Source organism: Panthera uncia, chromosome B4 (assembly GCF_023721935.1).
Source record: "Panthera uncia isolate 11264 chromosome B4, Puncia_PCG_1.0, whole genome shotgun sequence".
NCBI lineage: Eukaryota > Metazoa > Chordata > Mammalia > Carnivora > Felidae > Panthera > Panthera uncia.
The window spans coordinates 36,512,957-36,539,433 of record NC_064809.1 but is presented as its reverse complement, the minus strand read 5'-3'; the positions used below and the strand labels follow the sequence as shown (position 1 = coordinate 36,539,433).

At 38.1% G+C, this 26,477-nt stretch overlaps 1 protein-coding gene across 1 annotated transcript in view; it reads right to left on the bottom strand.

Annotated features, from left to right (window-relative positions):
• Positions 1 to 26,477, bottom strand: part of KDM5A (lysine demethylase 5A) — a 93,650-nt gene that overhangs the window by 60,368 nt on the left and 6,805 nt on the right. The window contains exons 4-10 of the mRNA XM_049624866.1: positions 18,152 to 18,322; positions 16,043 to 16,177; positions 8,363 to 8,468; positions 7,136 to 7,227; positions 6,391 to 6,549; positions 3,853 to 3,972; positions 3,001 to 3,159 (exon numbers count right to left, since the gene is read on the bottom strand). Of these exons, the coding sequence (XP_049480823.1) occupies positions 3,001 to 3,159; positions 3,853 to 3,972; positions 6,391 to 6,549; positions 7,136 to 7,227; positions 8,363 to 8,468; positions 16,043 to 16,177; positions 18,152 to 18,322 (942 nt within the window). The remainder of the gene's footprint in view (positions 1 to 3,000; positions 3,160 to 3,852; positions 3,973 to 6,390; positions 6,550 to 7,135; positions 7,228 to 8,362; positions 8,469 to 16,042; positions 16,178 to 18,151; positions 18,323 to 26,477) is intronic.

Below are 26,477 nucleotides of genomic sequence, written 5' to 3'. Positions count from 1 at the left end.
TACAGTGGGAAATGAAGAAAAAAGTTGCTATATTCACCAGAATTAGGTCAATATTAACATAAAGTAGGCTGTGTAAAGACCATTTAAAAAGTTAAAAAGGGGCAAAAGGGGCACCTGGGTGGCTCAGTCACTTAAGTTCCTGACTCTTCATCTTGGCTCAAGTCATGATCTCACAGTTCATGAAATCAAGCCCCGAGTCAGGCTATGCACTCAGCGTGGAACTTGCTCGGGATTCTCTCTCTCCCTCTCTTTCTGCCCTTCCCATGCACACACGTGTACTCCCTCCCTCTCTCTCTCTCTCTCTCTCTCTCAAAAATAAACTTTTATAAATAAATAAGATGCATATTAGAATTCCTAGAACCACTAAATAACTAAAAAGCATATATGCAAAACAAAAAAATCTAGAGGAATTAAAATGGTATTATGAAAAATCTCTGTTTAACACCAAAAAAAGGCCACAAAGGAGAGACAGGAACAAAAAAAACCACGAGACACAAAATCACAAAATGAACAGACATGAATCAACCGTGTCAGTAATTATATTAAGTGTAAATACACTAAACACTCCAATCAAAAGGCAACCCTCAGACTAGGTTTTTTAAAAAAGCAAGATCCCGGGGCACCTGGGTGGCTCAGTTGGTTAAGTGGCTGACTCTTGATTTTGGCTCAGGTCGTGACCTCACAGTTCAAACCCCCTGTTAGGCTTTATGCTAAGAGCACGGAGCTTGCTTGGGACTCTCTCCCTCCCTCTCTCTGCCCCTCCCCTGTTGGCATGCACGCACATGTACAACGCGTTCAAAAATAAATAAAAATAAGCATTTTTTGTTTTAAGAAGGCAAGATCCAATCATATCCTCCTACAAAAAACACACTTTAGATTCTAAGATACAAACAGATTCAAAGTAAAAGAATGTTAAAAGATATACCTTGCAAATACTAACCTTAAGAGAACTGGGATAGTTATTCTTTTTTATTTTTTAATTTTTTTTTAATCTTTATTTATTATCAAGAGACAGAGACAGAGCATGAGCATGGGAGGGGCAGAGAGAGGGGAAGACACAGCATCCCAAGCAGGCTCCAGGCTGAGCTGTCAGCACAGAGCTTGACACGGGGCTTGAACTCACAAACTTCAAGAGGCATGATCTGGGGGCGCCTGGGTGGCGCAGTCGGTTAAGCGTCCGACTTCAGCCAGGTCACGATCTCGCGGTCCGTGAGTTCGAGCCCCACGTCAGGCTCTGGGCTGATGGCTCGGAGCCTGGAGCCTGTTTCCGATTCTGTGTCTCCCTCTCTCTCTGCCCCTCCCCCGTTCATGCTCTGTCTCTCTCTGTCCCAAAAATAAAATAAATAAATAAATAAAAAATAAATTAAAAAAAAATAATAATAAATAAATAAATAAAAAGAAGCATGATCTGAGCTGAAGTCGGACACAACAGACTGAGCCACCCAGGCGCCCCAGGATATTCTTTTAACTATATATCCTTCTGCACTATATAACCTTTTTTTTTTTTAACCATGTGTAACTCTTTTCATAGGAAATAAAATTCTTAATCACTGCCAATATAGAAGGAAAGGAAAAGTGAAAAGGACCAAAATAATGAGAAAAAGAAGTGAATGATCATCTTAATTCAGCTTTATACATAAGGGTCATCTCCTATTTGACAGAACTTCAATATATATTACAGTTTAAATGCATTCTTTGAAAACCTACCTGCTCAGGTGTTGAAGGAAACTTAATTTTGAACCTATCAAGAAATGTAACTCTTTTTTAAAAAATCTTAAATCACTTCAAACACAAAGAGACAAAATTTTTTTAACTGGAATCAAAGTTTTAAACTAATTAAAATGGTTGGGGCACCTGAGTGGCTCAGTCAGTTGGGTGTCCAACTTCAGCTCAGGTCATGATCTCACAGTTGGTGGGTTCAAGCCCCACATCGGGCTCTGTGCTGACAGCTCAGAGCCTGGAGCCTGCTTCAGATTCTGTGTTTTCCTCTCTCTCTCTCTTTGCCCCTCCCCCACTCATGCTCTGTCTCTCAAGAATAAATAAACATAAAAAAAAAATTAAACTAATTAAAATGGTTTTGGGGCACCTGGGTAGCTCAGTCAGTTAAGCATCCGTCCGACTTTGGCTGTCATGATCTCACAGTGTGTGGGTCTGAGCTGTGCTAACAGCTCAGAGCCTAGAGTCTGCTTCAGATTCTGTGTCTCCCTCTCTCTCTGCTCCACCCCCGCTGTGCTCTGTTTCTCAAAAATGCACAAATGTTAAAAAAAGATTTTAATAAAAATAAAAATAAACTAAAATGGTTTTAAAATGCAAAGCTAATGGGAGAGTGGGGAGAAAAAATAATAATAGTAATAATAAAATGCAAAGTTAAGGGTGCATGGGTGGCTGAGTCGGTTAAGTGTTCCAACTTCAGCTCAGGTCATGATCTCACAGTTCGTGAGTTCAAGCCCTGCGTCGGGCTCTGTGTTAACAGCTCAGAGTCTGAAGCCTGCTTCAGATTCTGTGTCTCCCTGTCTCTACTCCTCCCTCACTCACTCTGTCTTTCTCTCTCTCTCTCAAAAATAAACACTAAAAAAAAAAAAAAGTTTTTTTAATGCAAAGTTAAATTTTTAAGGGTACTTTGAATGTATTGTTTTTAATTTTTTTTTAATGTTTATTTTTTGAGAGAGAAAGACAGAGCATGAGCAGGGGAGGGGCAGAGAGAGAGTGAGAGACAGAGAATCCGAAGCAGGCTCCAGGCTCTGAGTCGTCAGCACAGAGCCCGTCACGGACTGTGAGATCATGACCTGAGCCGGAAGTCGGATACTTAACTGAATGAGCCACCCAGGTGCCCCTGGATGTATTGTTTTTAAAACTGAAGGTAATATATAATGTCCAAATCCTACAGATTGAATATTTTAAATGAATGTAATCCCTTAAAATTAGAGAAAGGCAGTTTTCTACTATGCAAAGGCTAAATCAGCTTGGGCTAAGTTTGAATTACTACTATCTGCTCTGCACCTCTTCTTCTGGCAGCATCTTTCTCCGACCATCCTTCACAGGAAATCCACTTCCAAAGTCTTTTGAGGAGATATCAGCTCCATACTCTACAATAACATCTTCTTCAATGCTGCTCACCAGCCGCCAGAATTCCTTTTCTACTAGTTCTGTAGGAACCATCTATACAGGGAAAACAAAGATTACAGATTACTAACTCACTATAACCATAACCTTCTAAAACATAAAATGCAGATCAAGTGAACACAAACCCATGATAAAATGAAAAGTCTTATTTCCAGAGCTGAAAAGACCAGGTTCTTAGCTTTTTCCAATGAGGACAGCGAAATGCTAAAGGCAACCTAAATGTTCAGAAAAACATAATAAACTTGAACTGCCTTTTTCTGTAAACTGTTTTCCAACTAAGAAATATAAAAATGACCCAGGACATCAAGAAAGAAAAAAGGAAATGCAAAAATCAAGGCTGAACTTTAATAGCTTTGGCAAATTTTTTGGATAAGGATTTTAAAAAGCCCAAGATCCCCTAGAAGAACAAACTTCATATTACAAGTAACAACAAAAGGAGCAACTGCCACATACTTCATGGTTTTCTATAAAAGATTTCCTACAGAAGGCTAATAAACAATTCCAAGATCAAAGCAGATTTCTCAACAGGAGAGTACACACTGCCACATTAGCAAATGAAAAAAATAGAAACAGATGCCAGGCCCCTTATCTTTAGATTTAATATTCTATCATCTTTCTCATGCTGTCCCGATTTTCCACAAAATGATGAAAGTAAAAAGCAAACCAAAAGCTTTGGACACAGATAAATCTTCAGACTTCCCCAAACCGACCTAAAAGAAAGATACTCACATGAACTGGCATATTGAAATAATCAGACTTAAAATTATCTGCCATCTCTCCAAAGCTCTGAAGTGTATACTCTCGTACAGCTTGTTCAAATCCAAAGGCCTCTCGAGGTTTATTGCATTCCTAGGAAGAAGAAATACTTAAGATTAACTCACTGAAAATGAACAAAATATTAAGGCTCTCAGGCATTACCTTCTTTGATCATTTCCCTAGGGGAAGCAAATCCAATCAACCTTAGCAAAACAAGTATTAATTACTTGCAATATGAAATCAGTAAATAATGTTCTAAAACCTTAACTGCATTTTCACAGCCTTCCAGTAGGAAGGTGGCAATGAGACAGCTTCAGACTCTGGAGTTGGCATTAAGCTCGGCACCAAGACAAGGTGAGAGGGGCGCCTGGGTGGCTCAGTCGGTTAAGCTCGGCACCAAGACAAACACCTGGAGGACTACTGACATGCAATCAAGCCCAGGGATGCTACTCATTCTCAGTTTACCAGTGGATTTAGCAATGGAGAAAATAAATGTTCACAGACAAAGGAAAGATAATGGATAAAGGGATATCCACTCGACTGCTAGAATATCTAGCTATAGGAATGGTTGTTTCACACCACCAATCACCCTAACCAGTATCTTAACACAAATTCTCAGAGTATAACTGCTTTGGAATCATCTAACCATGAGAATAACAAATAATAATTCAAAGCTCTGAATACACCTAGATACAACCCAGCCAACGCCTTCCCTTCCATATCCTACCACAACATTCTGTTAAGCAAATGGATTAGGTATTTCAGGACAATAATGTCAATGTAATCTTTGAATAAGAATAATTTAGAATAATCAAGTAAAAATTTAAATAAGCTAATAGATACTATCCATTTACCTGTTAACATGAGAACTGGAGACATAAATCCTAAGTTCTAGAGCTTTATGTCTGATTTCTACTTTCGTTTTTTTTTTGAAGTTCATTTATTTAAGTGATCTCTACACCCAACATGGGTCTTGAACCCATGACCCCAAGATCAAGAATTACATGCTACAGGGAGCCTGGCTGGGTGGCTTAGTCAGTTGAACGTCTGACTTTGGGTCAGGTCATGATCTCACGGTTGTGAGTTCGAGCCCCGCACTGGGCTCGCTGCTGTCAGCACAGAGCCTGCTTTGGATCCTCTGTTCACCCTCTCTCTGTCACTCCCCTGCGCTTTCTCTCTCTCTCTCTCTCTCTCTCTCTCTCTCTCTCTCAAAAATAAAACATTTAGGGGTGCCTGGGTGTCTCAGTCAGCTGAGTGTCCGACTTTGGCTCAGGTCATGATCTCGCAGTTTGTGAGTTTGAGCCCCACGTTGGAGCTATCAGCACAGAGCCTGGAGCCTGTTTCAGATTCTGTCCCCCTCTCTCTCTGCCCAACCCCACTTGTGCTCTGTTTCTCTCTCTAAAATAAATAAACATTTAAAAAATTTTTTTTTAATTTAAAAAATTTAGGGGCACCTGGGTGGCTCAGTCAGTTAAGCATCTGATTTCAGCTCAGGTCATGATGTCACAGTCCGTGAGTTCGAGCCCCGCATCAGGCTCTGTGCTGACAGCTCAGAGCCTGGAGCCTGCTTGGGATTCTGTGTCTGTCTCTCTCTGCCCCTCCCCCGATCATGCTCTGCATCTCTCTCTCTCTCTCTTAAAAGTAAATAAACACTAAAAAAATAATAATAATAATTAAAAATAAAACATTTAAGGGGCGCCTGGGTGGCGCAGTCGGTTAAGCGTCCGACTTCAGCCAGGTCACGATCTCGCAGTCTGTGAGTTCGAGCCCCGCGTCAGGCTCTGGGCTGATGGCTCGGAGCCTGGAGCCTGTTTCCGATTCTGTGTCTCCCTCTCTCTCTGCCCCTCCCCCGTTCATGCTCTGTCTCTCTCTGTCCCAAAAAAAATAAAAAATTAAAAAAAAATAAAACATTTAAAAAAAGAGTTACATGCTCTTCCGACTGAGCCAGCCAGGTTTCCAGGAATATGAACGTTCTGAGCAAGAGTATCATTCACCTACAGCAATAAACAGAATTATCTAACCGATAGTCAGAAAAAGTTTTTGAAAGGCAAACTGCCGTAATACAACTGTTACATTTTCATTCAATATTGCTCTTAAAAAATCCTAGATATTTTAAAGCACCTGGGTGGCTCAGTTGTTAAGCATCTGACTTCAGCTTAGGTCATGACCTCACAGCTTACGAGTTCGAGTCTCACACTGGGTGAGCTCGAGCCCTGCTTCAGGAGAGCTAGTGCTCTGCTTCGGGTAAGCACAAGCCCTGTTTCAGGTAAAACATGAACCCTGGATGAGCTCCACCTCTCTCTTTCTCTCTCTCTCTCTCTCTCTCTCTCCCTCTCTCCCTCTCTTTTACCTGTGCCCTCTCTCTCTCTCTCAAAAAAAAAAAAAAAATCTTAGCGATTTTAAACATTGAAGAACAAAGCAAGCACTTTTGGAAATTGGATTTACTGTATGTGTGTATGTGTATATTATTGTTATTAATTAAAAAAGAATCTATAAAGTTTAGGCTTGTACCTCAGCAACACATTTAGGACACCTCCAGTCTCCTTTGGGCACATCAGGTAGTGGGGGAATTAAACAAAATGTATGATAGCTGTCATCACATCCATCACACAAAAGCAATTTATCTTCATTATTTCCCCGACCACAAAACATACAAACATAGAGATCAACCTGTTAGAAAACAAACAAAATAAAAGTCTATTTTCTACAATAAGTAATACTGAATTTTTACCAGGAATTCCTTAATTGAAACAAAATAATGTATACTAAAAAGTACACATAACTTAAATCCTGAATATTTTTTAAATGACTGTATTTAAACAGGTTTTCATAAAATCTCCTCAATTTCCTCAGCACTTCTACTTAATAAAAGCATATCAAGGTATCAGAATAAAGAAAGACTTTCTAGACCACTTGAAAGTCAATTTCTATAAATAAAATACACCATGTCATCCTTCCTATACACAAACACTCTTTGTAGAGAATGAATACTGAGCACTGTCCACAATACAGCTCAAGAATTTAGATTCTTATTCTCTCATTCACAAGGTATACGTGAGTATAACTTAGGGGAAGAGTCAATGTAAATGGACAAAGCAAGGTTAACATTACATAAACGAAAGCTGCAACTTTAAATTTACCATCCAGTCCTCTAACCAAATGAACTAACCAAATGGCATACTAATACATAACAAGATAAAAAAGTGCAAAACTAAAAATAAATCCTTTCCCTCCTGACACATCTCAGAACACTTACAAAGTTAACAGAGAGAGTTCCTTTCCGTTGTCTCATTTGCATGTTAAATGCGTCTGACCTGTTGGTAACTTTTCGTCTTCGGGAGACCTCATCTTGAAATAAAAATAGTTATATAATAATAGTAAAAACTAATGTTGAGAGCTTACTCTGGACCAGACACTACTTAAAATTATTTAAATTAAATCTCACAACACTATGAGGTAGATATGCTACTATCCCCATTGAAGATAAAGAATCTAAAGTATAGAGAAGTAACTTGCCCAAAATCATAAAGCCAGTCAGAGGCAGATTTGGGAATCCATTCCAGGCAATCAAGCTCTAGAGAGCTTAACTACTAATTCTATACTGCCTGTATGTAGTACTTATCAGGGACTAACTTGAGACTAGTTTTCAGATCACTGCCAGCCAATGCATTAAGTACAAGAATGAAAAAGACAATTAAGTGCTTAATTCTTAAAAGGGTGATAATAAATATCATAATGTATTTGGTAAGTCCTATCACACTGAATGTTTTTAGAGTGATGGGACAATATTATCTGATCCTCCAGAGTTCTTGTCCACAATCTGAATTGTGATTTATATCATGAAATGGATAATAACTAATGTAACTTGTGATTATAGCACTTCATTAAATTCATATATACTAAAAACAAATCCAACACAACCTTTGTTAAACTGAGTTTTCAAATTGACATGTACATAGAACAGCAAAACTTGACCTTTACATTAGAAATTTTACTCACAAGAAGTTTCAAACATACTAAGCTGAGAGTAACTAGGCTTTCTTCACAGTTTTTTTTAAATGAAGTGTCATAATGTATCAAGATAATTATGGAAAAACAACAAAGTTGGAATTAGAATGTAAGTCATGAACTCCCCGCAGTACATGTCAATAGTAAAGGTCACGGAACCCTGTCTCTGAATTTAAAAGCTTTAGATTACCAAGTAAGAACCATTTATTTCACCACTCTCTCATAAACTAAAGCATTCAGAAACTATAAATTTCTGTGTCACGTATCAGACATAAAAATGAAAATTTATCTCTTTCAAATATAAAAATTCAATAAAATATGGTTCCTCAAGCCTTAAATTCAAGATTATCTGCCATAAAGGGTGATCTAAAAACCATACTGCAAGTTTACACTCAAGAAAATCCCAAGGCAGACCGCAATTCAAATATTATTTTTATTACCTTATTTCTTTTCATGACCAAATAACAGATTTTACCTTCTTTATCTTTTGCTCCCATCGCTAGGCCCACAACCTTAGGGCCAGCCCCAAAAATTCGAAGTTTCTTCAGTTCCGTGTTTCTATTCACCTCTCCAGATTCTGACTAAAACAATAAACAAAACTCGTATTATCTAATTATTCTGATTCATATATTTATTTTCCTAACCAAGAAAAATTTCAAGATCCTCTTCAAAATGAGAAAAAAATTAACTGATTTCTTCTCTCTAAATCCACTCACTGCCTCATTACAACAGTTGAACAGTCATCCAAGCACTATGCAACACCCAGCTTCCTTTCAACAAAAGAAAATCTATCTCTAAGAAAAGCACAGTTGTCAATTAAGTTCTGTCCAGAGACAAATAATACTGGTAATAACCAATATAATACTGGTAATAACTCAACAGAGATCCTCACTTCTAACTTGCTAATGGACATCCTTCTTTGAACAGAAGGCAGTATGCCTAGTCCATGAGATGAATGATTATCCTAAGCCAATCATGCCATTTCTCATTATTAGTGATGACCTAGCCAGAGGTAGAAATGTTACCCTGGTCTAGCCAATGAGACACAAAGAATGTCTACTGGAAGTCTTTTGGGAAGATGTTCATCTTCTAATAAGAAAAAGCTTCTCGAAGAGTAAGCCTTTTGTCCCAACTTCCTTCCATACTGCTAGGAGATTCACCTGGTGAAAGTATGGTGCTGGACTATGCAGCAACCACAATGCAATTAGGAAGAAATATATTACCCACACACTGAAGAAAGCAAGGCAGAAAGATGGAAAGAGCCTGGCCCTTCATGGCAATGTGCAGTTGCTGCATCAATCCTAGAACTACCTATACCTGTAAATCTTATGTGAAAAACGTGTCCTTATGTGAAAACTGTGTTGTTAATGTTTAAACTGATGTCATTTGGCATTCTAGTACTTGAAGACGAGAGCATCCTGGTAGACACAAGTGTTACATCATGAATTCAGATGGCCCATACGCTCTGAATGTACACTAAATAAATAACCAAAATTTACTAAAAATATAGTCAGTAAGAATAAAAATAAACCAGGACAAAATACAGAGTACCTCATGATCATATAAGAACCAAACTACCTATGATCATATAAGAGCCAAACCAACCAAAATGGCATTTTAATACACATAAACTTTGATTTGATTATACTAATTTAAGTATAATGGAGAAATTGGCTCAAACTTAGTGTCACTAATGAGACATATTGGCATTATGGGCTTCATTCTAAAGTATAAATATGCTAAGGATTTGATAACCCTTCACAAACTGTTTTCTTTTTTTTCCTTGTAAATTATGCTTTAATTTCTGCAATCAGATATGATGCAGTGAGATACAAGTATAAACTTTCATTGTACCTCCAGAAAATAAAAAGCACATTTATACAGATATAGCCCAACAGCTTATTCCCTTAAAAAAAAAAAAAGTTTTGAATGTAATTAAAGGTAATTTATTTTCAGTGTAAAACCTTGAATGTATAAACGAGCTTTCAAAAAGCTCACTAATGAGGTTGCAGATGAAAAACAACTCTAGCAGAGAAAAGCAAGTGATGTGATAGAAGAAGGGGGAGTGGGGTACTTTCATAACTTGTTTCTTGTTTAAGAGACTGATGGAAGGCTTGTCAAAGACACTGAGCTAGAAAATAACAAACGAAAAATGGATTTAGAAAAGGTAATAATGTTTGAGGTGTACTGAATTCAGCATACCTGCCGTGGCCACCAAGAAGTACACGTGTATACGTATATTCTACACACACACACACATCCCAGGTAAACAGAAAAGAAACATGGTGTCAAGACATATTTAGGAGAGTTAGGCGCCTGGGTGGCTCAGTCAGTTAAGCTTCTGACTTCGGCTCAGGTCATGACCTCGTGGTTGATGGGCTCAAGACCCACTCTGGGCTCAGTGCTAACAGCTCAGAGCCTGGAGCCTGCTTCAGATTCTCTGTCTCCCTCTCTCTCTGTCCCTCCCCTTCTTGCGTTCTGTCTCTCTCTCCCTCTCAAAAATAAATAACCATGGTGTCAAAACATATTTAGGAGTCTTGGGGCACCTGGATGTCTCAGTCAGTTAAGCATCCAACTCTTGATTTCAGCTCAGGTAGAGATCTCACAGTTCATGCGTTCAAGCCCCACAGCAGGCTCTGTGCTGACAATGTGGAGCCTGCTTGGGATTGTCTCTCTCTCTCTCCCTATCTGCCCTTCCCCCGCTCACTCTGTCTCTCTCTCAAAATAAACTTAAGAAAAAATTTTAAAAAATAAAATGAAATAGAATAAAATTAAATTAAATTAAATAAATAAATAAATATTGAGAATTTAAGATACAACAGGGCACCTGGGTGACTCAGTCAGTGAAGTGTCCAACTTCAGCTCAGGTCATGATCTCAAGGTTCATGAGTTCAAGCCCCATGTTGAGCTCTGTGCTAACAGCTCAGAGCCTGGAGCCTGCGTCAGATTCTGTGTCTGCCTCTCTCTCTCTCTCTACCCCTCCCCCATTCATACTCTCTCTCTCTCTCTCTCTCTCTCTCTCTCTGTCTTTCTCTCTGTGAAAAATAAACATTTAAAAAAATTTTTTTAAAAACATTAAAAAAAGAATTTAAGATATAAAACAGATGAACATAAGGGAAGGGAAGCAAAAATAATATAAAAACAGGAAGGGGAACAAAACATAAGAAACCCTTAAACAGAGAGAACAAACTCAGGGCTGGAGGGGTTGTGGGTGGGGGCATGGGGTAAATGGGTAAGGGGCATTAAGGAGGACACTTGTTGGGATAAGCACTAGGTGTTATATGTAGGGGGTGAATCACCAGACTCTACTCCTGAAATCATTATTGCACTATACGCTAACTTGGATGTAAATTTAAAAATAAATAAATAATAGGGGCACCTGGGTGGCTCAGTCGGTTAAGCATCCGACTTCAGCTAAGGTCATGATCTCACGGTCTGTGAGTTCGAACCCCGCACCAGGCTCTGTGCTGACAGCTCAGAGCCTGAGGCCTGCTTCAGATTCTATGTCTCCTTCTTTCTCTGTCCCTGACTCACTTGTGCTCTGTCTCTCTGTCTCTCTGTCTCTCTGTCTCTCTCTCTCTCTCTCTCAAAAAAAAAGTAAACATTGGGGCGCCTGGGTGGCTCAGTCGGTTAAGCGTCCGACTTTGGCTCAGGTCATGATCTCGCGGTCCGTGGGTTCAAGCCCCGCGTCGGGCTCTGTGCTGACAGCTCAGAGCCTGGAGCCTGTTTCAGGTTCTGTGTCTCCCTCTTTCTCTGACCCTCCCGTGTTCATGCTCTCTGTCTCAAAAATAAATAAATGTTAAAAAAAATTTTTTTTTAAAGTAAACATTAAAAAATAAATAAATAATGAAGTAAATAAATTAACATTAAAAAAAATTTTTTAAAGACATATTTAGGAGTCTTGAGTGTATAGGTAGTACCTGAAATCACAGGGTAGATACACAGCTAGGGAGACTAAAGATAGGAAACGACTAAAAACACCAAGTAAAAGGCAATGAGAAAAGAGAACAAAGATGACTAAGGAAAGGTCAGAGAGTGAAGACAATAACCAGGAGAGAGGCATCATGAAAGCCAAAGAAAAATCAAGGTAACTAAATTTCAAGGAGAGGAGTCAACAATCATATTAAATGTATATGTGACCAGAGATGAAGTAGGATAAGAAATTAAAAAAAAATGTACTCAGCTTCTAACAATTATTAACTCAGTGGTAACTTAGGCAGTGCAGTTTCAATAAAATGATTTTACTCAATGTCAGATTACAGAGTATAAAAGCTAAGCAAAGAGGCACCTGGGTGGCTCAGTTGGCTGAATGTCCAACTTTGGCTCAGGTCATGATCTCGCAGTCTGAGTTCCAGCCCCTCACTGGGCTCTGTGCTGACAGCTCAGAGCCTGGAACCTGCGTTGTATTCTGTGTCTCCTCTTTCTCTGCCCACCCCCCCAACCCACTTATGCTCCTTCTCTCTCAAAAATAAAAAAATAAAAAAGTAAAAAAGCTACACAGATACTGAGGAAACAAGACAACACAGACTATTTTTCAAGAAACTTCACTTAGAGGGGCACCTGGGTGGCTGTCAGTTGGGCATCCGACTTCAGCTCAGGTCATAATCTTGCGGTTTGTGAATTTAAGCCCCACGTCGGGCTCTGTGCTGACATCTCAGAGCATGGAGCCTGCTTCAGATTCTCTCCCTCTCTCTCTGCCCCTCCCCTACATGCGCTCTGTCTCTCTCTCTCAGAAATAAATACTAAAAAAAAATTTTTTTAAATATAAAAAAAATGAAGTTCATTTAGAGAGGCAAGGAGTAAGGCACTATCTAGGAAGAGAGTTTTTGTTTTAAGATGATACATAAACATGTTTACACTGGGGGTAAAAGAAGATCCAAGCAGACAGAGAAGGTAGGAGAGAAAGATTTCACAACTGGTAATATTGAAATCACTAAAGAAGCCAGAAAGGATGGATGTGGAAGGATTATCCTTAGAGACAAAGGTACCCTTTGCCCACTGAGATTGGCAGAAATTAAGAATGAATACTAACAATTCTGTGTATGGGGCAAGAAGTTGAAGGAGTTCTACCAGAAAGCCTTTATTTTCTTTCTGAAACTGAAGACTAGGAATGAGGCAAACTTGGCAATACAGTAATTAGGGATAAATTGAGAGTTGAAGAAATTCTTTTCTTTTTTTAATGTTTATTTATTTTAAGAAAAAAAAAAAAAGAGAGAGAGAGGGAGCACACATACCCAAGACAGGGAGGGACAGAAAGAGAAACCCATGCAGGCTCTGCACTCTCAGCTCATATCTCACCAAGTGTGAGATCCTGAGCCAAAATCAAGAGTTAGATGCTTAACTGACTAAGCCACCCAGGTGCCCAAGAGTTATAGAAAAATTTTTTTTAATGTTTGTTTATTTTTAAGAGAGAGACAGAGTGTGAGTGGGGTGCGGCAGAAAGGGAGACACAGAATCTGAAGCAGGCTCCAGGCTCTGAGCTGTCAGCACAGAGCCTGACACAGAGCTCGAACTCACAAGCTATGAGATCATGACCTGAGCCAAAGTCGGACACTTAACCAACTTAGCCACAAAGGCGCCCCAAGAAATTCTTGCTGGCTCAGTCAGAAGAGAATGTGATTCTTGATCTCAAGGTTGTTGAGTTCAAGCCCCACAGTGGGTGTAGAGATTAAATAAATACATACACATACACACACACACACACACACACACACGAATGAATGAATGAATAAAATGAATGAGGGAATGAATGAATAGATCTTTGGGAAAAAAAAATTCTAAAATAGTTCTACTTTCTACCTGATATCAATCAATCTGACTACAGTGACAATTATTACAATAGGTAAAACATTCTATGTTGTCCTTTTCTTATAATATGTACAGGCAATCAGCAGCAGGACTTTTTCTGGTTTCAGAAGGAACATCAAAAAATTTCATCACAAGCTGGCCAATGATTAGATGCGCAGGGCCACTTGGGGCAACTCTTCAAAAGTGAATCATCATGTCAGAGACTAGTCTTCAACTGTTGCAGGTCTTAAAATAGAATCATCACTATATACCCAAAGATGATCAGAACTTCTGAGATCAACCACAGAAATAAAAATCTAAACCAGAGTTTACCAATTTATAATGGTTTATAATTAGGAATTTCTACTGATATGTGCGCCTGGGTGACTCAGTCAGTTAAGCATCCAACTCTTGATTTCAGCTCAGTTCATGATCATACGATCTGAGTCCTGTGTCAGGCTCTGCCCTGACAGTGCGAAGCCTGCTTGGGATTCTCTCTCCCCCTCTCTCTGCTCCTCCCCTACTTGTTCTCTGTCTCAAAATAAATAAACATTAAATAAAAATTTTTAAAGAAAGAATTCCTACTATGATAAATGTAAGTTATAAATACTATGTAATTATAACTAAATTATGAATTACTGATTTATATTATATATTGATAACTCACTAATTAATGAATATGTTATAACTTATAATTCACTTTCCAATGAATTTCTATTAAATTCACACTCCTCATTCAAGACACTTACTTTCTGTTATCAAAGTACTTAAGAAGCTAAATTATTATTAAGGAGATTATTTAAGGAGCATAAATTCAGGGGCGCCTGGGTGCCTCAGTCAGTTAAGTGTCCAATTTTGGCTTGGGTCATGATCTCACAGTTCATGAGTTCAAGCCCCACATTGGGCCATTGGGCTCTGTGCTGACAGCTCGGAGCCTAGAGCCTGCTTCAGATTCTGGGTCTCCCTCTCTGTCTATCCCTCCCCAACTTGTTCTCTCTCTTTCTCTCTCTCAAAAATAAATAAACATTAAAAAAAAAAAAAAAAAAAAAAGAGAGGCGCCTGGGTGGCTCAGTCAGTTAAGTGTCTGACTTCAGCTCAGGTCATGATCTCGCAGTTTGTGAGCTCGAGCCCCACGTCGGGCTCTGTGCTGACAGCTCAGAGCCTGGAGCCTGCTTCCGATTCTCTGTCTCCTCATCTCTCTGCCTCTCCCATGTTCATCCTCTGTCTTTCTCTGTCTCTCAATAATAAACATTAAAAAAAATTTTAATAAATAAAATAATATAAAATAAAGAACATGAATTCAGAGCAAAGAAAGCTGCCATGGCATGAAAGACAGATATCCCCTGAGCTCTAGAAAAGCAAGATGAAATATCACTACCTTCCTTTCTACTAACAGAACTCCTCACAACCCTAGATCCAATAAGTCTTATTAATAATGAATAGACCAAGTCCCTTCTCTGATTCCCACTTTCTTTTGTTTTTTTAGTGTTGATTTATTGACTGAGAGAGAGAGTGCATGAGCAGGGTAGGAGCAGAGAGAGGAGAAAGAGAATCTGCTGCTTGATTCCACAAACTGTGAGATCATGACATGAGTGGAAATTCAAGAGTCAGATGCTTAGCCTACTGAGCAACCCAGCCCACCCAGCCACCCACCCCCCTCCATTCCTACTTTCAGTGGGAACCATTTCCATTCTTACAACACAATGTTTCTTTAGATATATTAAAATCAATGATTAGGATCAAGTTAAGCTGCTCTTCTGATCCAACCACAGGTTAAATGAAACATATCTAAGAGTTATAAGGGCATCTCGCTGTCAACCTACAGACCTGTCTTTACCAACAACTTTAAAAAATGTAACTTTGAGGGCCACAAATGGGAATGGGAAAAGGAGGACAAGGAAACACAAAAAGGAAATTAAGGCATTTTTTTCTGAAAAAATTACTTTAGGCTACAGGAACACTCTAGAAGTTAACAATGGAATGGTTCAGACACAAGCTCATACTCTAGCTTTTAAAGGAATGAGTGAAAAATAAAACCACCCTCTCCTACTCCTCTCACTTCTACTAACCATGAAAATATAATATATTACAGATCATCAGCATGTCTATAACGCTGGCCCTACAATACCCAGTCACCCTCTGATTTGTCATCCCTCTCAGAAACTGTTCAAAATTAACAAAAAGCTTGCTAAATCAAATCAAACTGAATTTTATAATTTCTTCCCTGTTTATTGTAAAAGTAAATGAAAAATAGGCCTCTTCAAGTTCTAAAGAACAACAGTATGTGACTGCCTCCAATAACCACGTAACTGTTCTGCAGTCAATGCACTTAAAACGCATGTTAAAAATGATCCATGGAAGCTGATACCTGAGACTTGACACGTCTTGTTCTTTTCGGCAGAATGTTCACTCTTGTGCCTGGCTCTGGGGAAGTTTGGACATCAGTGCCAAGAACCTCAGGCTCTACTTTTTCCTTTAGATCTAAATTAGGCATTTGTACACCCTAAAGAATCAGAGCACACAAAGAGAGCAGATTCATTGATAAGAAGTCAGATTTGAGAATCAGGAGAAAAATAGTAAATTTCCAATAAATCCCCAAAATTACATGAAAGCAGGTGATAGTTCTACCCACCAATCGATCTACAGATTCAAGACAATCCCTATCAAAATCCTAGCGGGCTTTTGTTGTAGAAATTGAGAAGTCAGTCCTAAAATTTATGTGGAAATGCAAATTGTTTGGAAATTCTGAAAAAAGTAGAACCAAGTTGGAAGACTTATACTACTGGATATCAAAACTTACTATAAAGCTATAGTACTCAAGACAGCACAGTATTAGTATCAGGGTAAATATATGGATCAAAGAACAAAACGGAGACCAGAAATAAACCTACATTTATAGTCAACTGATTTTCAACAAAGGTGTCAAGATAAATGGGAAAATTTAAACAAATGATACTGGTACAACTGGATATTCCTAACAACCCCCCACAAACGAACTTACACTTTTACCTCATACTACACACACACACACACACACACACACACACACACACACACCCTGAAAATGGATCTCATACCTAAATATAAAAGTTAAAACTATAAAACTTCTAGATGAAAACAAAAAGTAGCTTTGGGGCCTTGGGTTAGGAAAAGATTTCTTAGGACAATAAAAGCACAATCCATAGAAGCAGGGAGGAGGGAAATCAATAAACTACTCTTCAAACAGACACCATTATAAAAATGAAAAGGCAAACCACAGACTAGCAGAATATATTTGTAAAATCATATATCTGATAAATGACTTGTATCCAGATTATATAGCAAACTCTTAAAAGAAGTGTAAGATGACAAACAACCCAATAAAAAAAAGGTCGGAACAGACACTTCATCAAGGAAGATATGCAAATGCTAATATGCACATGAAAAGATGCACACCATTGATCATTAAGGAAATGAAAATTAAAACCACAATGAGATACCACTACACACCCACTAGAATGGCTATAAGCAAAAAAACTGACAATATCAAGTGTTGGCAAAGACGAAGAAACTGGAGGCCTCTACATTACTGGTGGGAATGTAAAATGGTTCAGCCACTTTGAAAAACAGTTTGGCAGTTTCTTAAAAAGTTAAACATAAACTTACCATATAACCCAGCAATTCCACTCCTAGGTATCTACCCAAGAGAAATGAAAACATATGTCCACACAAAGACTTATACATGAATATTCATAGCATTTATTCATAATAGCCATAAACTGGAAACAATCTAACTGCCCACCAACTGGTAGATGGATAAACAAATATGGTATATCCATACAATGGAATATTGTCAGCCATAAAAAAGAATGAAGTACTAATACAGGCTAAAACATAGATGAACCTTCAACATTAGGCTAAGTGAAAGAAGCCAGACACAAAATTATATTGTATGATTCCATCTTTATGAAATTTCTACAAAGGCAAAAAACTACAGAGCCAGAAAGCAGATCAGCTGTTATCTGGGTTTGAGGGTAGGAATAGGAACCAACTACAATTAAACACAAAGGAACTTTCTGGGCTGATGGAAATATTCTAAAACTGAATTGTGGTGATTACTGCATAAATATGTAATTTATTAAATTTATTCAGTATCTACAATGACTGAATTCTATGGTATGCAAATTATACCTCGATAAAGCTGTTAAAAAAAATACATGAAACCAAGAGGAATTTTTCAAAAAGCTTAAGTCATGAGGATTTATTTTAAATAAATAAGAAAATAGCCTTCATTCCCATTAGCCTTTATCTTGTAAACCACCAAAAACAGCCGCAATTTTTAAACTACACCTTGCTATCCCAAATTTTGGTACCAGGAGAAATTTAACTTCCTATACTTAGTAAACTGCTAACTTGTTATGGGGAACACAGTCTAACATTCAAATTTGGCCCACTGGATTTATCCACTCCTAAAAAAAAAAAAAATGATGCATCTCACCATAAGGCTGACACCAGATTGGAAAAGCTCATATGGGTAGAGAATTCTTTCATAGTGTGACTTCAAAAGAGACCCAGTTCCTTTTCCTGGCAGATATCCCAAGCGACTACCCACTTTAGACCATTTCTTCTCCTTGGTGACCATTTCAAAACCTCCTTTGCTGGCAACAATCTGAAAACAAAGTAAACATTATTTAAGAAAAAAACACAGATTCACGTATTCTGACTCTATATCTGTCTGCTAAATACAAAAATTATTCTGAGCTTACATTTCTAATTTCCTTTCCACAATACCCATAAAATTGTAACTTGTCAACACTTAAAGTATGAAATAAAGACAATGATTTTTTGAAGTTTTAATGTTGTGTCTATTTTCCACGAACTAGGCACTCAAAAACATTTCATGATTTACACTTTGTACGTTACATACCTTGAGAAAACTAAACAGGTTTATGTACTCAATATCCACAAGGAACTCAAAATATAAAATATGAATTAAAAACAGACCAAAAATGAACGTAAGAATAAATGTTAAGTTAAAGGGTGCCTGGGTGGCTCAGTTGGTTAAGTGTCTGACTTCGGCTCACGTCATGATCTCACGGTTCATGGGTTCGAGCCCCACCTCAGGCTCTGTGCTGACGTTCAGAGCTTGGAGCCTGATTCGGTTCTGTGTCTCTCTCTCTCTCTCTCTCTTTGCCCCTCCCCTGCTTGCGCTCTGTCTCTCCCTCTCTCTCCTCTCTAAAAAACAAACATTAAAAACAAAAATTTTTTAAAGAATAAATTAAGGGGCGCCTGGGTGGTTCAGTCAGTTAGGCCACTGACTTTGGGTCAGGTCATGATCTTGCACTCCGTGAGTTCAAGCCCCACATCGGGCTCTGTGCTGACAGTCTGCTTCGGATTCTGTGTCTCCTTCTCTCTCTTCCCCTCTGCCTCTTATGCTCTCTGTCTCTCTCAAAAGTAAATAAATATTAAAAAAAAAAAAAAAAAGAATAAATTAAATTAAGGGCGCCTGGGTGGCTCAGTCGGTTGAGCATCTGACTTTGGCTCAGGTCATGATCTCGCGGTCTGTGAGTTTGAGCCCCGCGTCGGGCTCTGTGTTGACAGCTTGGAGCCTGGAGCCTGCTTCAGATTCTGTGTCTCCCTCTCTCTCTGCCTCTCCCCTGCTTATACTCTGTGTCTCTCAAAAATAAGTAAATGTTAGGGGTGCCTGGGTGGCGCAGTCGGTTAAGCGTCCGACTTCAGCCAGGTCACGATCTCGCGGTCCGTGAGTTCGAGCCCCGCGTCAGGCTCTGGGCTGATGGCTCGGAGCCTGGAGCCTGTTTCCGATTCTGTGTCTCCCTCTCTCTCTGCCCCTCCCCCGTTCATGCTCTGTCTCTCTCTGTCCCAAAAATAAATTAAAAAAAAACGTTGAAAAAAAAATTAAAAAAAAAAAAATAAGTAAATGTTAAGGAAAAAAAAGGATAAATTAAGCTATAAATTAAGTTATATAGGACACAAAATGAACATAAATCGTGAATTAGAAAATGTACTAAATACCTTACAGAATTTAACAAAAACGTCAAGCAAACAGGGGCACCTGAATGGCTTAGTCAGTTGAGCATCCAACTCTTGATTTTGGCTCAGGTCATGATCTCAAGGTCATGAGATCAAGCCCCACGTGGGACATGGAGCCTGTTTGGGATTCTCCCTCTCCCTCTGTCCCTCCTACCCCAAAAGAGAGGAAAGAAAGAAAGAGGAAACAAAAGAAAAATGTCAAGCAAACAATGGATTCAGAGGATATTTTGGAAAAGGCTATACTTTTTCAAAAGGAGAAGTTTTACATGGAAGTTTATGAAGGAATGATGGAGAAAAATCAGATTACAGTAGCAGACTTACTAGAGAACATACCATAGAATGTATTAATGTAGGAAAAGATGAGATAAACTGGCCAATGTGGCTGAATGCTCCCATCAAATGAGGCACCAAATAGGGGCACTGGGGTGGCTCAGTCAGTTGAGCATCCAACTTCAGCTCAGGTCATGATCTTGTGGCTCGTGAGTTGGAGCCCCACATCAGGCTCGCTGCTGTCAGCACAGAGCCCACTTCAGACCGTTGTCCAACCTCTCTCTGTGCCCCTCCCCTCTTCACACTCTCTCTCTTAAAAATGAATAAACATTTTTTCAAAAAGACACTATATAGAATACACATGTATCAAGGTTCCCTGTCTTCCAGAAGTTGATACTGTATGTCTCAGACAGTCTTCAGTTGACTAACAACAGAATAAAAAGGACTGTGACATAATCATTTAACTCAAAAAAAAAAAATTTTCCTCTTTGAGTACATACTACTGTATTTCTCTGTATCAAAAAAAAAAGTTAAGAGAGGGGTGCCTGGCTGGCTCAGTCGGTGGAGCAGGAGACTCTTGATCTCAGGGCCATGAGTTTGAGCCCCACATTGAGCACAGAGCTTACTTTAAAAAAAAAAAAAAAAAAAAAAAGTTAAGAAACAAGTTAAACATAGAATTACCATATGATCCAACAATTGCACCCAAAAGAACTGACAACAGGGATTTAAACAGATACCTGCAAACCAATGTTCACAGCAACATTATTCACAATAGTCAAAAGGTAGAAACAATCCAAAGGTCCATCAGGAGATGAATAAACCAAATGTGATATACATACAATGGAATATTATTCAGCCTTAAAAAGGAATAAAATTAATACACGTGACATGATGAACCCTGAAAACATTATGTTAAGTAAAATAAGCCAAACACAAAAAAATGAATATTTTATGATTCCACTTATATGAAACACCTAGAATAAGCAAATCTATAGAGAGGGGAAGTAGAAAAGAGGTCTGAAGGAAGAGTGGAAGTTCTGGAAACGAAGAACAGTGATGGTTGTATATTGTGAATGTACTTAATGCCACTGTACCCTTAAAAAATGGTAACTTTTATGTTACACAGATTTTACCACAACTTTTTGTAAAAGGCTAAGAACATGGACTCTGGAGCCAGATTTCCAAAGTTCAAATCCCAGCTCTACTACTTAATAATTGTATGACCTTGGGCAACTTATACAATGTGTCTTGGAGTATTCACTATTATTAAAATATTAATAATTTAACAGCACCCACACTTTATTATGAGGCAGTTGTGAAGACAAACTAAATAAAACATGAAAAACCAGGACAAAATAAGCACTATATCAATGTGAGCAGTATTATAATATCTACGTGTGTGGGCAGGAAGTATGCGTGCTATAAATAAGCAAATGTTTTCAGTGCTTGTGCTCTACAACGCTATGATAGACGAAGATGAACTTATACCAAAGCAAAATTTCCCTCTACAGAAGTATGTGAAAGCTTGGTAGAAAACACATAAGTTCACATGCACAAGAGCTGAACACATCTCTAATTCCTTAGCTGTTTTTATCACACCCTCAGAGAAGCCCCCTCTGAGGCTAACCAGGGAAAAATTATAAAGAGAAGAAAGTTTATTTTTCCAATTTTGTAGTGTAGAGGAAGACACAATGAAGGTGTTTTAGAGGGCTGTCTGGAAGTAAGCAGATGAAGCAGAATGCCTTTCATTCATATTTTCCAGTGCTTCTATACTGTCAGCTACTGTTCTAGGTGCTTGAGACACATCTGTGAATAAAACAAAGATCTTTACCGTCGTGGTGCTTACATTTTAGGGTGAAAAACAGGCAATACACATAATATGTAAATTTGAAAGTAATAAATCCTGTGGAAGAAATTTTAAAAACCAGTTAAAAGGCCTCACACGTAGCAGAGTGAAGGTTAACTGAAGTATTAAACAGTCACAAAAAACTTCATTACAAAGGTGAAATGTGAGGAAAGACTCCTTCAAGATGAGGCAGTTACCCAAACAGATACACAGGGAACAGTAAGAGGAAGGGCCCCATGTTAGAATCATGCCTCAAGTGTTTGAGGAGCAATAAGGAAGCCACTGTGGCTGAAGCAAGTGGGGAGAAGTTAGAAAGGAAACAGAAGCTCTCTTAGTAATCTTTATTATACAATTATCACCATTACATTACACAATACTCTATATTCAAAGCACTTCAAGCTCAATTTCCATTAGTAATGATGTATCTTCATGGATCCAGTCATGCTTTCCCACCCAGTTTTAAGATGATTACCGGCATGCAGCTGTGAAAATAACAGCACAGAGTACAGCCAAGAAATAAGATAAAATTATCTCACAAAGAAATCAAAACTATGACTTTGGCATCATGCATACAACACTCTAACAATCTAACAAGGCCCGATACTATCAAAACACACAAAACTTTACACTTGGTTTTCTTCAGCTGACAGATTCAAGAATTATCATGTATGATTTCAAAATATAAACCATTTACTCCAAACATTTTGCCATGAAATATATCACACCACTATCACTAGAAAAATATCACTTATGAGCCATGCCCTACAAAAGATGCCATGCACTTAAACTGAACAAAGTGGAGACAAGCCCTTAATCAAATTTTAACCAAAGAGTCATGTTAATCAAGGCCAAAATTTCAGTCCATTGTAAAACTAAGTCTGGTTAGCAAGAGAATTTTAACAGACATGAAGTAGTAGTGTTCTACTTAAAAGCTCTCTCTCAAGCATCCATTAAAAAGACAGTAAAGGAACAAAAAGGCAAAGGACCAAGAAAAAAGCAGATGTAGAAGTGAAAACCTAGCAAGCAGAACCAAAAACCAACCAAGTACCTTCAACAGAAGAAAGTCAAGGAGAAGCTTTCCAATACAGAACCTGGAAAGGCTTAAGAAATGGAAGCAGCAGTACCTTTAAAATCAGAGATGGCAATAAAACAGAGAACAGGACTGGCTGAAAACCTGTATAAAAGCAATTAGACCTCTCCCAGTCAGCACAGCCGGGCAACTATTGCTCTCTAACCCTAGCAGAAAACTAGAGATTTACTTTCAGAGAGTTTGAAAAGAAGGGACTCTACCCTAAGAGAAATATGTAAGCCAACTATAGGATCAGTCTAATAGTCTAATAATCTAGCATCAGGTTATTAGTCTCACATCCAACTAATAAAAGTTCAAAAAGAGAGAAAAGTGGAATTATCAAATACAAAAAACACAAGAAAAGTTACAAAAACTCAAAGACACGAGTTCAGATTAGAAAAGTTATCAAGTGCAATAAAAAATATTAAATGAGGAGGGGCACCTGGGTGGCTCAGTTAGTTGAGTGTCAGACTCTTGATTTCGGCTCAGGTCATGATCTCACTGTCTGTGGGTTCAAGCCCTGAGGGGAGGGAGCTCCACACTGACAGTGCAGGGCCTGCTTACGACTCCCCCCCCCCCCCCCCCCCCAACACTGGCGCACACTTTCTCTCCCTCAAAATAAACTTAAAAAAACTAAAATTAAAAAAACAGGTATTAAATGAGGAAGTGGACATTCTCTCTTCAGAAGAGGTTTCCTGGAGGAGGGTTTTAGAAAGGCTATGAAGAAGGCAATAGTGTAGGTATAAATGAAGGAAGACAATATGGCACATTACATGGAGTTAAAAATCAGCTCTGAGACGGAGTGCTACCAAAGTGTTGCTTTTGCTTGGCAATGTCTCCTCCACAGTTATGCCACTGAGAAAGACAGCAAAAGGATGAAAGTCTTAGAATCATTGACTGGAATGATTCATAAATTCCCTTATGATGATCCTACTTACGATAAACTTAATAAAGACTTAGACAAAAATAAAAAGTAAATGTAAACAGCTTTGTTCATTATTGAATGCTTAGCGGGACTTTACAATTAGTGTGAAAGGTTCTGGACTCTCACTGTTAAGAATGATAGATGAACAAAGACCAAAAATCAAGGAATGGATGTCCATCTGTTAAGTGTTTAAAAAGGTGATTAAAAGCAAAACTTTAAAGGAAACAAACACGTATGTATATAATGAAGATAAACACATACTAATGCATATACCACTGTGAAATCTCAAGGCACTGGGAATAAAGATTATGTTCTATGTCTTCAAGAAAAAGAAAGCCACATAGGAAGGAACAAGAACTAATACAGCATCATTCTTCTCAAAAGCAACACTGGAAGCTGAAAGATCATGGAGTAAAGTTTCAAAACGCTAAAGGAAAACAATTTACAACCTAGACTTTTAAACCCCACCAAACTACTACTAAAGCGTAAGAGTAGACCATTTTTAGACAGGCAAAAAATTTACATTCCATTTACCTTCTCGTTCATGAAACTAACAGAAGAAATGCTTCATCAAAATAGGAGTGAACCAAGTAATAGGAAGATTTGAAACAAGGAGAGAGGCAAAGGGAATCCCCAGAATGATAACAGTGAAAGGAAGTTCTAAGCTGACAGCTAACCTTAAAAAACAAGCAGTCTGGATTGAAGCAGAAAACAGAACTCCAGAGGAGTGGCTCCAAGATCAAAGTGAAACTGATAGATTACCTGACAGGTGAAGCATATAGAGAGATTTAAACTGTTGCTGGAAAATCTGAAAACAAATTTTTGATGGTTACAAAGAAATATTACAAAATGAAAACAAGGAGGATTATTAACCCCAAGGAAAATAAAAATTGGTATAAGGAAGCAATCATGGCACACTATAAGGCTCAGGTACAAATAATATTTGTATTTACAGTTAGAGTAAAAATGTTTGATTAATAAAAAATTGATCTAACTACACTAGAATGGAAGAGGGGAATTATGTAAGGATTTAGGTTTCCTACACCCTTTCTCCATCTTTAATGGTAGAAATACAGTGTATAATATTTAAAACTGAAAAATGAACTAGCATGAGTATATTACTTGAAATACAAAAATCAAAATCAGAAATTGCTAGGGGTGGCTCAGTCAGTTAAGCATTCGACTTCAGCTCAGGTCATAATCTCGTGGTCTGTGAGTTCAAGCCCCACATCGGGCTCTGTGCTGACAGCTCAAAGCCTGGATCCTGCTTTGGATTCTGTGTCTCCCTCTTTCTCTGCCCCTCCCCACTCACACTGTCTCTCTGTCTCTCAAAAATGAATAAATGTTAAAAAAATAAATATAAAAATAAATGGCTAAAAGAATTGAACATGATTAGCTCTGAGGAGTGGGAATGGGAGTGGAGAGGTGGAGAAGGAAGAATGTTGGTTTTCATTTTAAGCCTTATATTTTAAAAAGTATTACATTGACAAAAAAATTTTAAGGGCTAGAATGAATGCTCCTTGCTGCACTGATTATAAACAGTAATTGTTAATGTCAAACTCCTTTAAATTATAGACATTCTAAGCAATACTTTTTATAATAAAAAATAATACCCAGGAAGACAAATGATTTAATCAACACAGGAAACCATCAAATTGACAATTTAATGACTGAGACTGAAAATTTGCTTCCCATTATAAAGTAGTGGGAATTAAAGTGTTTCAAAATCATGTCTGTAATAACACAAATTCCAGAGATGCTCACCAGCTGTCAGCCAATTATAATCTTTTCTCTTTTTAAGTAAAGGGCATACCTAACAACCTAAACGTATCAGAACTCTCATATATATAAACTCTCACATATTTTCTGTAGTTTTCACCCTGAGCTCCTTGCTACAAAGTAAAATGTCATGGTAATGAAATATTCACCCAATGACAGAAGTCAGAATAGTGATTACCTCTGGGGAGAAGTACTGACCACAAGGGAGACAAAGGAGCCTGCTAGAGCCTGTAAATGTTCTATACCCTGATCTGGGTGGTGGTTACATTAGTGTATACATATATAAAGATTGATCCAAAAAAAAAAAAAAAAAAAAAAAAGATTGATCCAACTGTCCATTTAAGATTTGTGCATTGCACTCTAAGTTATCCCCCAACATAAAGAAAAAAAGTTCATGTGGTGAGAAGCAGCAAGCTCACCATTTAGGTGACATTTAGGAAACAAAGTATTATACCGGAAACAAAGTATTATACCGTGCAAACAAAACAACTACGAATCAAAACTTAGATCTACCTCTTAGTTTTACATCTTAGGTTTATAAGCACTCCCAAAGATTAGGGGAAAAAGATGTCCATGGGTACTTAAAAGACGAGACTACAATAAACACCAGGACAATCAAACTTAACCTTTCATCACAATATATTTTCAACATATTCTCTTAAGTATTTAAATGAGGTATATTTTACTAGTAGTTTTTCTCTTTGCACAAAAAGAAACTGGGTTTCTCAAGATGGAGTTAAACTGGCAAGATGACAAATACAATACAGAACTGTGAACAACTAGGTGTTCAGGCTAGGTTACCTCTAAAGCCCCTTTTTACTTTTGAAATGCTACAATTCAGTAAAACCAAGAATGCAATCTAATTTACCATCAGAATAATGTTA